The sequence below is a fragment of the Anolis sagrei genome, chromosome 1 (assembly GCF_037176765.1).
Source record: "Anolis sagrei isolate rAnoSag1 chromosome 1, rAnoSag1.mat, whole genome shotgun sequence".
In the NCBI taxonomy this organism is placed as follows: domain Eukaryota; kingdom Metazoa; phylum Chordata; class Lepidosauria; order Squamata; family Dactyloidae; genus Anolis; species Anolis sagrei.
The window spans coordinates 261,115,681-261,127,898 of record NC_090021.1 but is presented as its reverse complement, the minus strand read 5'-3'; the positions used below and the strand labels follow the sequence as shown (position 1 = coordinate 261,127,898).

The following is a 12,218-nucleotide window of genomic DNA, read 5'->3' as shown; positions in this document are numbered from 1 at the left end:
TATATATTATAAAATATTTTAAGAACATGTTGCCTGATTTTTTAAAATGTAATGTGGAATGTATTTGCTGTTGTAGATTATGTTTTTGCTCTGTAATGAGCAAATTCTTCAGCTGGAATGAATTGCTATTTTTTCCATTGATATTAATGGAAGCTTCATGCCATCCAGTTTCAAGGAAAGACATAATATAAATCTGGCCCAGAAAGCTGCATTTCATTTTTCTCCATAGTTCAAGTAATGTCAGCTTAAGGGAGGCTTCTGCATATGTCTTTAATCAATAGAAGTTGACATTTATTATATTCCTAGTCCAAGACCTCTGACCAGTACAAAGGTCTGGAAATAAGACATTTAAAATCTTTTTTAAAATAATAGAATGCAGGGTCTGCATCTGCCTCATTGCACTCAAAGAGGAAGTAAACCAAGCCTACAGGTGCAACCAATATATGTTATTTATGTGTGAGCAAATTTCAGTATATCTGGTCCATGAGATTATAAAGAGTCAAAGGCGACTGAACGAATAAGCAACAACCAACTCTCTTAAATGCAAGATATTTGGAAAAGAATTCTTAGTACAATGACCTCATTTTGCCCATCCTTCTTGCTGCACTCTTGGTGAGGCACATACAGATCCTACATAAGGTATGAGAATACTGCTAGTGAGAAAGACCTTGCTGGTTTTAGTGAGTACCCTGCTCTACAAAGCACTTATGCACATGCAAGGGATTGGTGAAATAGCAATATGCATGCAATTTTGTCTTGTCAAACAGAAACTCCCTTGTATATAATGTTTTTTAAGCAAACACACACCAATCATTTAAAAGGTAATGACTGGCACAGCACATATACGAGCACAAATATACCTCATATTTTCCTTATTATTGTACCATGCAAGTAGATAATGTACCAATTTCATACAGTCTGCAGTTCCCTCTTTTGCAGCTTGCAAAGAAAAAACATAAAAATTAAAGATATTTAATTTGGCAGTCTCTGTGACTATGAGGTAGTAGGAACTGGGTATTAATGTTGTTTCAAGTCTATTCTTAATGTCTTCTTGTGTATGTGTGCACGCGCATTTACTAATGATTGCTTCCAGCCAGCCAGCTAACTTTATAGAATTAGCGAATACTATAAAGTTCAACTTTATGATTTTTCCAGGAAAACATGACCTTCCAATAAACTAGGGAAGGGAACCATGCAGATCTCCAGATATATTGAGTTATATTGGGTTCCAGGTTCCATGAGTCCTAGCCAGCATAGACGATAATAAGGAATGCTGAGGTCTACATTCCAACAACATCTGGAGAGCTATATAATTCCCACCCTTCCTGTGTAAACTTTAGACTGGCATCATAAATGTGTGCTTCTCCATCAACTTTGCATGGATTCATTATCAGCAGGACTGTTGACATCTTGGGCGTCACTGGATTAGCCATGTTTCAACTTTCATGTGTGAAAGTGTGTGACAGCAAGCTGCCTGGATTTCCACTAGGGTTTTTTTTTTAAAAAAAAAAATCCCATAAATTGTTCTAATTTTGGTTAGTGGAGAGTTGGAGGCAGGTAGCACTTTACGTAGGTCCAGGTAAAATACAAACAGAGCTGCAGGCCACACCGAGCCTGGGCTACCTTGTTGCAAACAGGACAAATACAGAGGTGCCTAGTTGACTTATCATTACATTACATTCGATTACATTACATTACTTTACATGGGGGTAGTTGGCAGGAGAGAGAAATATCTATCTAGTAGTTTCAGTTTTAATAACATATAGGTAGATGAGCCATTGATTAAAATGCCTTTTAAAAATGCCAATTAAATATCTGCAGATCTATAGAACAAAAAAAAAAGGTAGGCAAAGAGCTCAACAGGATTCCCAAGGAATCAGACTTTCCAGATGTGGTATCACACCTTGTACGGGAGGGAGAGGTGTCAGTGGGTAAAGTTTTCCTAAAATATATTTCTAAAGGGCTCATAGTATTCAGATTGCTTGATTTTACCACAGTTAATCTGTGCTTGCCTTCCACAATCATGGTTCTGTGGAACACATTTAAATCAAAATTGTGCACTCAGTATCAAAATACATGTTTGCTCTAGAACACTTGAATAGAACATTGAAAATAAATACAGTATATTAAGGGAGTGGAAGAAATACCTTTTTCCTTCTAACCTTTAAACAACATGCTTTACTCCTACAGGTCGGAGCTGTCATTGGGGCAAAGGGACTTCATCTATGGCATGAAGATCAATCAAGAGAAGGTGAAGATGTGGACTGCAGTTGTTAAATATTTATTAAGGCTGAAAGTCCATCAAGATTATTCTCGAACTCTGCTACAAGCACAAAAGGCCAAGTTCAGTCATCTAAGGCATTTCTCTCTGAGCAGGAGGCCTTGGCAACATTCATCGGGGATAGCACAAGCAGTTCAGACCTTTGACATGAGTGCAGCCATCAAGAAGGTTGAAATTCTGGAAGCAAATCAGTTTATTTGCATTCATTGGGAAGATGGGAGTAAAAGCCTTTACCCTTCTGTGTGGCTACGAGACAACTGCCAGTGCCCTGACTGCTATTTACACTCTGCTAAAGCACGCAAACTGCTTCTTGAAAATCTAGATGTTGATATTGAGGCAAAGGATATTGGTGTGACAGAAAGTAAAAAGGTAATTGTATGTGTGTGTTTTAAAGCTAACTATTATACATTATTTTGTCAAAGGTTTTCATGGCTGGAATCACAGAGCTGCTGTGAATTTTCTGGGTTGTATGGCCATCTTTCCAGAAGCATTCTCTCCTGACGTTTCACTCACATCTATGGCAGGCACTCTCAGAGGTTGTGAGGTCTGTTGGAAACTAGGCAAGTGGGGTTTATATATCTGTGGAATGTCCAGGGTGGGAGAAAGAACTATTGTCTGCTTGAGGCAGGTGCGAATGTTGCAATTGGCCACTTGATTATATTATTATTATAATAAATTTATTTTTATACTCCACCACCATCTTCCCAAAGGGATTTGGGGCAGCTTACATGGAGACCAAGCCCAGCATTAAACAAAAATTTACCAGCTAAAACATGGTTAAAAATATACAACATTAACAATTTCATTAAAACAATTAAGAATGGCAAAATATTAAAAAAATGCAAAAGTGTATCAAACCACCCTCGACAGGAATATGGTGGGCATGATCAGATTAGAAAGGCCACGGCATGGGCTTGTGCAAAAAGCAAACTATAGGGCCGGGGCTGAGGATAAAGTGCGAAATATAACCTTCTCAGTAAATTAGGGCTGGGCATTCGTGAACAGGGACTAACCATCATTCAAATGCACACTGAAACATATCGCTTTTCAAATTAAATGGCCTTGCAGCTTCAAAGCCTGGCTTCTTCCTGCCTGGGGAAGTCAGCCATAGCAGAGCACTTAATGAACCAACCTGGACACAGCATATTATTTAAGAACACAGAAATGCTGGACCACTCTAACAACCACCATATCAGACTACACAGAGAAGCCATTGAAATCCACAAGTATGTGAACAATTTCAACAGAAAGGAGGAAACCATGAAAATGAACAGAATCTGCCTGCCAGTATTTTAAAAACCCTAAAATCAGGACAGTAAATAAAGAACAACACGGAGAAAACAGAGTAATTCCAGACATGAAACAATCAGGGCCAGCTAACACCTCCCAACAAAGGAGCTCCAGGCAGCAACCAGCCAGGCTTTGAAGCTGCAAAGCCATTAAATGCTAATCAAGGTGGCCTACTGCAACATCCATACTTGCCTCAGATAGACAAGAGTTCTTTCTCACACCCTGGACATTTCACAGAAATATAAAGAGATAATGATTCTGGAACATGGCCATATAGCCTGGAAAACTCACAGCAACCTATTATACATTATTTTATATTAATTTTAACCCATATCCTTTTCTCTTTTTTTGTGGCAGGGATAAATTATGTAAGGCTCTAATTTCATACACCAGGGATGTGTATATTCATTTCCTCTGGAGTAACTATATCCAATTATATTGTATACTAACAGCTGGTAAAATTGGAATCTGCAGAAATACCTTTTGGTTTACCACTCTCCAAATTGCCCAGTGCTGTCTTGAGATTTTGTGGCCTTATAATACAAAAGTAACTTCTTCAAGCATTTGGCAGGACCTTGTGGTAGAAAGGGCCAAAATCAGGAGTAGACATTGGTCCTTTTGGTCCTTTCCTCTCCTCCCTTTTTGTTTCTCACCCTTATCTTTCCATAATCAATCACAACAGTTTGGTGATACTACTCTGCCATCCATCTATTTGTAGCACTTCCGTATTTATGTCTGTGCATTCCAGTCACTTTGTGTTGTATATCCTCCTCTATGTTCTTTTTTTTCCCAAGAAAGCTGCTAAGTTAGGAACTTGTAGTTTTTAGAGAGATCTTAACTGATCAGTTGTATGAGGCTTTTGAAATTACCCATGGGTCACAGGTTTTCCATCTGTACACTCTGCACTTAACAGGGTTGTGAACAAGTCTCACTGAGCACACTGGGACTGACCTCAGAGGAAGTAAGTCTAGGACAGCTCAGAAAGACTGTGCTTTGAACAAAGGCTTTGTACCTGTACATTCAGTTGGATTCCCCCACAAGTGGAAATGCTCCTTCCCTCGGCAGGTAGCTTTTGAGTGGCTTGAACTATGCATCAAGTTAAAAAGGGAAGGAGATAGCATTTGCCAGCAACTGCCCCTTCCTTCTTCCTGCTCTCCCTTTTGTCCCTTGAAAATCAGCAACTGAGTATTGGAGGGCTTTGTGAAACAGCAGGGAAGTAGCAAAGGAACCAGTGAAACTCACCTCCTGCTCCTCCTTCAGCGAAGTTTTTTTTATATTTTATGCAATAAGGTGCACATTATATGGCCAGATGACCATACCAGTGAATTTGAGGCTGAATGGCTGAAAAAAAGATGTTTTTCTGAACAAGCAAGAGCAAAAGTCCAAGAAGAGTTGTTTTTACCAGGTAAGGAACACCATTTCATTGAATTGTACTAAGGCAACACTGTTTTTAATAAGTATGCACCTTCAAGTTACCTGTTGACATAATGTGACACTATGGATTTCGTAGGGTTTTTTTTCCCTGCAAAGAATGCTCAGAGGGGATTTGTCAATCTGAAAATAGGCCGCAGCAACTGGAATTCACTACTGGCTCCTCCTTCCAAGCATCTAGTGTCTTTAAAGATATTTAGGCAAGTACAGTACAATTTTTAATTGCACAGCCTCATTATTTTAAAATAAGTTGAACATTTAATATAGAGCAAGAAGGTGTCATGGCCAAGCTCTTGACTAAAATAAATGAAAATACAATATGTGTTAAAGCAAGAAACTTGAAGGTTTGTGAAAGAACAAAGAACTCTTTATAAACGTATGCAAAGGGGTCTTGTAGTGCTTTGGAGATGGACAGAATGAAGTTGATAGCATAAGCTTTTGTAGACTAAATCTGTTTTCTCAGCTGCAGATAGGCATCGCTACACTTATCTGATGTTGCCTAAGATTTGTAATTTTTTTATTCTAAAGATGTTTTACCCCACTCCTACCCTCCACGCCTCCCCCTAGACCAGTGTTTCTCATCCTGGGGGTTGGGACCCCTGGAGGGGGCATGAGGGGGTGTCAGAGGGGTCACCAAAGACCATCAGAAAACACAGTATTTTTTGTTGGTCATGGAGGTTCTGTGTGGGAAGTTTGGCCCAATTCAATCATTGGTAGAGTTCAGAATGCTCTTTGATTGTAGGTGAACTATAAATCCCAGCAGCTACAACTCCCAAATGTCAAGGTCTATTCTCCCCAAACTCAATCAATGTTCACATTTGGGCATATTGAGAATTCATGCCAAGTTTGGTCCAGATCCATCATTGTTTGAGTCCACAGTGCTCTCTGGATGTAAGTGAACTACAACTCCCAAAACTCAAGGTCAATGCCCACCAAACCCTTCCAGCATTTTCTGTTGGTCATGGGAGTTCTGTGTGGGATGTTTGGCCCAATTCCATCGTTAGTGGAGTTCAGAATGCTCTTTGATTGTAGGTGAACTATAAATCCCAGCAACTACAACTCCCAAATGACAAACTCAATCCCCTTCCCAACCCCATGAGTATTTAAATTTGGGCGTATCAGGTATTTGTGCCAAATTTGGTCCAGTGAATGAAAATACATCCTGCATATCAGATATTTACATTACGATTCATAACAGCAGCAAAATGACAGTTATGAAGTAGCAACAAAACTAATTTTATGGTTGAGGGTCACCATAACATGAGGAAATGTATTAAGGGGTCGTGGCATTAGAAAGGTTGAGAACCACTGCCATAGACATACAATTAACATACAATAATCTACAGAAATTATATTTGAAATGTCAGTCTTAATCTCATTTTTTCTACTGCACATCTTAATACATTCTTTAAATGATTCATAACTGGATCCCACAATACCTTAATTATTATAATATTTTCTATTTTGCCTATATTGTTCAATTTACAATTTGTTATTTTCATATTTAACCTATTTACTATATAATTATAGCAATTTGTCAGAGTCCACTTTGTTCTATCTTTCCAACTCTCACTAAAACAATCTGTGCACATGCTATTAATTTGTCATCCGCTCTTTCCTTTTGCTCGTTATACACTCCTGGTATTCTTGCAAGTAGTACATTTCTGTTGACTATTATTATTTAACATTTTATTACGTTCTCCTTCAATTGTTCTGTAGTATGCCTGTACTCTGTCACATTCCCATATCATGTGATTAAACACACTTCTTTGTTTCAACCATGCCAATACATGTCCTTTACCCCTGGTAAAAATGTGAAAGTTGTGCAGGGGTCCTATACCATTTTTGTAACATTTTTCCTCCTCGCTTCCCTTACTACATTATATTTTTCCTTTACTATATTACTTATTTCCCTTTGAATGTAATTTTATCATGGCATATGTTTTTTGTCTTAAGATGACAGGTTGATATGCAGCATATTACAATATACCTTTAGAAATCTACAATTTTTTGTTTCTATATGACAGCCTCTACACCAGAGAAACATAGCAAATTTATCCTTTTAATACACACACACACACATATCCATGTGATCTGTGAAGTCTTGCATTCAGCCCACAAATATGGAGCATCTTAAAGCACTTGGGTTACTTGGAAGTTTATCCAGGTTTCCTCACTAAGAACATTAATAATTGGGGGGTGGGGGATCATGTTACTCTGAACAGCTTCAAATTCACAGAAAAACAGTCCACAACTACTGATCTTTCCCTCTAGTCCAAATGGATGAGGTAATGTTTGTTTTGTCCTAGGGTGCAATCACAGTTGATATTCTATGATGATGAAGCCAAACATATTTGGCCTGTGCCTTGTAAAAAGAAAACAAAAAGGAATCTATATATTAGAACATGCTGTAGAGACACGTTCTGTGGCACGTAAGGATCTTCTGGTTCAAAGTCAGCAGACATTTCAGCTTGGAAATTTCTCCTGAAATAAGACCACTGGTGTTCTTAGAGGACCTTCTAACTCAAGGTTGGGCAACACAGGAAGTGTTGGATGCCAGTTTTCATATATACTGCATATTGCCATCTTTGCTATAGGACACACAGGGCATTTGCAACTGAATTTGACCCAAAAACCTGCCTCCAGTTTGCATTTAAAAGAAAACTGGACAGTATTCACTTGGAGAAAACCTGTCAGAAGCTTAGTAGCAGCAACAATACACAGGGAAAATCCTACAAATAACTGAACTCACTCCTTTATGTCTTTCCTCTGTTTCTTGCTCATCCTCTCCACCCGGTGGGCTACTGAGGAAGAGATAAACAGTCTAAGTTCTGCGGAAGCCTCCAGAACTTAGACTGAGGGCTACAAGAATCAAATCACAAACTATAGGTTGGCTAGCCCTTTTCTGGAGCAGTCTGTGCTTGGCTGTATAACTACCACTTTAAAGATCCTACGCTTTAAATAATAAAAGCTGATAGAACCACTTACAACTGTACAGAGAAGGGATTTATAAATGTCAAAAGGATAAGAAAAGAGCACAAGTTTTAAAAAAATGGTTTTTAGTTCACATATCAGGATTATCCAAGGACTCCTTCCTGGCACCACAGTATTATTTTTGGTGAGTTCTGTCACATCCTGTTGCCAAAAAGACAGAAGCTGTCCTTAGAACTGCAGCTGAATTGCTATGGAGAAATCCCATAAAATGAAACCATCACCTCGTGCCAGGCTAATCTAAAAGTCTTTTCTGGAGGAGAGAATGTTTACATGTGACCTGTCACAAAGTTGAAAACCAGCATCAACAGCAATGTTTGAGCTGCATGAAAGACTGCTTGCCTTTCATCATTCATCTCTTTCTGTTGCTGAAAGAGATGGATGTTGCACTCAGAAAAAGAAGGCCACAACTAAGGACTGTACTTATGGGTTAGGGGAAGAGTTGCCCCACCTGCTATAAGTATTAACTTTTCCCAAATTTTCCTGGGTCCATTTTTGACCATGTTTGAGAAAATATTACTTGAGCAGGAGGAGGCCAGTGGATAGATGGGAACATTTTGTAAGTTGTTTTTCTGAACCAGCCTTGTCACATTTGAAGGACCCTAATTAAGAAGATTTTATTCACATTTTTCAAAAATATTTGAGATTGAAAACTGTCAGTGGATTAAAGTTATTTTCTGGGCTACAAATGCCATTCTGGCTAAGGGATTCTTGGAGTTGTCCAGAAAAAGTAAATTTGCCAAATGTTGATAGAAATTCAGGGTGTAAATGGAATAAATAAGTGCAATAAATATTTATAAATATTAGTTGCATCATTGTCAAAACCACTACAGTTTTTCACAATAAATGGATGGTGATGGTAAATACTCCAGTCTCCCTAAAAATGTCACTTGGATGTTACTTGGAACAAGCGATGGATATTTTTGTGCCCAACCTATAAAAGTAACTACTTTGCAAAATCATAGGTAGGGAGATCTGTCGCACTCAATTGTATATGCAGCCTCTTGGATTCACTTTATGCCTGGATTCTATCCTATTAATTTTTGCAGCCATGCATAGATTCCTAAAGCTATATGCACAATAAACACTAAGTTCCCATGCCAGACAGTTTTATGAAATAGGTATTTCCTTTGTTGGAGAGTGAATTTTCCAATGTTTGATATGATTTCCTGCATTTGCTAAATATTAAGTTATTCCGCAGTATTTGAAAGTTTCTGACAATAGAGGTAGTACAAACACAGGTAAGATTTCAAGCTGTAATCCCCCAGGTGTCTCCATTCATTCAACAAGTTCTCCTTCTGTCCCACATCAGTTTCAGACACACATGATTGAAATACAATCATGAATATGTTGCTGTTTATGAATATCTGCTGAATATGGATAAGGGAAATCATTAGCATGTCCCTAGTAGCTTAGAAATGTGTCATCTGTTACAGAAAACCATTTATTTTACTTTTCCATGCAACCAATAAGATGTTTCTAAGTTCCTGTATTGCTGCTGTCTTGAGCAACACAGACAATGCTTACGCAGCATTATGCCTTATTTTTTGAATAGACAAACAGGTAAACCAGTTCAGCATCCTACTTCTGGTGAGCCGTCAAAAGGGTAGAGTAATGGGGACAGTAAAAGAAAATATAAAACACAGGAGCTGTTGTGTTCCCCAACCAGAGCATTTTACAATTCAGAAACTTAAATTTCCCCTGAGATCAATAAAGAAAACTGTTCATAAATGCTTTAATTGAATAATATAAACTACCTCTGTTAGCCTGGGTATTAGCATAATGTTCTTTAACCAAGTTCTAGGAAAGGAAATGGTTGCGTAAAGTCAGCAACTTGTTGGAATCCTCTTCAGATTTCAAACAGAGAGAGCCAAACTTTGCTTTCTTGAGGGGTCAACGTGGCCTTTTCCTTTGAGACGGAATTTTTTGTTTGCATATAAAATATTAGGAAAACATATGTGTATATTTATTTAAAAGATTCATTAATCAGATTACTGAGAAGTATGAAGTATACACATGCACATACACACAATGGAAAACTCAATCTTCAAGAGTAACATAATGTTCTGCATCTCCACTGCTTAGCTACAAGGCATTCTGCTTTTGCCAGTTCAGGATTATTCCAGGTCCTGACATTTCCAGGCCAAAATTTGATACCTAGCCAATGAGTGATGATGATATCATTAGCATTATGCATTAAGTTTGTTGTTGTGTATTCGTTAAGTTGCTTCTGACTCTTTGTGACCTCATGGACCAGCCCACACCAGAGCTCCCTGTTGGCCATGGCCACCCCCAGCTCCTTCAAAGTCAAGCCAGTCACTTCAAGGATACCATCCATCCATCTTACCCTTGGTCTGCCCCTCTTCCTTTTTCCCCAACATCATTGTCTTCTCCAAGCTTTCCTGTCTTCTTTTTTATGTGACCAAAGTACTTAATCTTTGCCTCTAATAAATATCCTTCCCTCTAGTGAGCAGTCGGGCTTTATTTCCTAGAGTATGAACTGATTTGATCTTCTTGTGGGCCAGAGTACTCTCAGAATTTTCCTGCAGCACCACAGTTCAAAAATGTCTAACTTCCTTCACTCAGCCTTCCTTATGGTCCAGCTCTTGCATCCGTAGGTTACTATGGGGAATACCATTGCTTTAACTATACAGATCTTTGTTGCCAGTGTGATGTCTCTACTCTTCACTATTTTATCAGAATTGGTCATTGCTCTCCTCCCAATAAGTAAATGTCTTTTGATTTCTTGGCTGCAGTCCGCATCTGCAGTAATCTTTGTGCATAGAAATACAAAGTCAGTCACTTCCTCCACATTTTCTCCCCCTATTTGCAAGTTATCAATCAATATGGTTGCCATAATCTTGGTTTTTAATGTTTAACTTTCTTCTTTCACCTTGGTTAGAAGGCTCCTCAGCTCCTCCTCGCTTTCAGCCATCAAAGTGGTATCATCTCCATAACTAAGGTTGTTAATGTTTCTTTCAGCAATTTTAACTCCATCCTTGGATTCATCAAGCCCCGTACATTACATGATGTGTTCTGCATACAAGTTGAATAGGTTGGGTGAGAGTATACAATCCTGCCAGACTCCTTTCCCAATCTTGAAACAGTCTGTTGTTCCATGGTGTGTTCTTACTGTTGCATTAAGTAGCAATGACATTTGCTCACATCATTCAAAGGAACACAAGCAAAATATATATTCCTGTTTAATAATTGAGACACAAGTCTTAGTTAAGCAGATTGTTCCCAGATCAAGGATGAGACCCCACCTGCTGTGTCTGTGAGAGAAGGAAAAAGTTATCAAAGTAAATGCATAGATTCCCTGGAGAGCCTTTGTCAGTTACATCAACAAATCAATTCGGCCTTGCAAACTGTAGCAAGCTGCTGCTCCCATAGTTTAGGTGGAGACTTGCACAGAGTCCTTTTCCCTTGCCTAGAGATGAATCCTGCAAGCCAAGAGAATTTTTATCTTTGTCTCCCACCTTTAGAGAAGCAGTGAGATTTGGCAAATCTATACTAGACTGTCTGCTTCATCCAAACTGTGGCTGAGGATGTGATGCTCATTTCTTCTGCAAGATAATGTTTCATTCACAGATGCGGTGATTTTGGTACATTTCCAATAATTCCTGGACAAAAACAGTATTTATTATCCCTAGTTGACATGGAATATTTTTCTGGTATTCTAAGTTATTATTTATGTTTTGAAATTATTTTTATTTTGACTTTTGACAGAGCCCTCAGGGCAGCTTACACCCATAAAATTATAAATAAAGTGTAACAACAAACAGCACGAAAGCATAAATTCAGCAATTGAACCATGAGGATGGTGAACAGAGAAAGATTATGATTGTTAATAGTAATATTAATAATAATTTCTTAACCACCTTTCCTCAAAACTTGAGACAGTGTACAACATAGTTAAAATACATAGATTAAAAACATCAGACGGTTAAACACATGTATCAAAAACATAGAAATAAGATTAAGATATTAATACAATACATGGATGAATGAGGGGGAAAGGGGGTACCATGCATAATACAATTTCTTAAGGAGGATCCAACTGAATCACTCTTAAAGGTGAGTTTGGAAATGCTCCAAATCACCCCTCTCAGTAGGTGAGCACACTTCTAAATGCCATGATAGGTCATATAAGTCAAATAGTCCAATGCAAGGGTGGGTGTGTGATATAAAGGACTGTTGGTCAAAAAATTAGGACAGTCCGAAG

At 38.3% G+C, this 12,218-nt stretch overlaps 1 protein-coding gene across 2 annotated transcripts in view; it reads left to right on the top strand.

Annotated features, from left to right (window-relative positions):
* BBOX1 (gamma-butyrobetaine hydroxylase 1) overlaps positions 1-12,218 on the top strand; it is a 119,120-nt gene that overhangs the window by 68,997 nt on the left and 37,905 nt on the right. For both annotated transcript variants that reach the window (XM_067462698.1, XM_060765968.2), the window contains exons 2-3: positions 2,191-2,650; positions 4,862-4,976. In XM_067462698.1, coding sequence (XP_067318799.1) covers positions 2,191-2,650; positions 4,862-4,976 — 575 coding nt within the window. The remainder of the gene's footprint in view (positions 1-2,190; positions 2,651-4,861; positions 4,977-12,218) is intronic.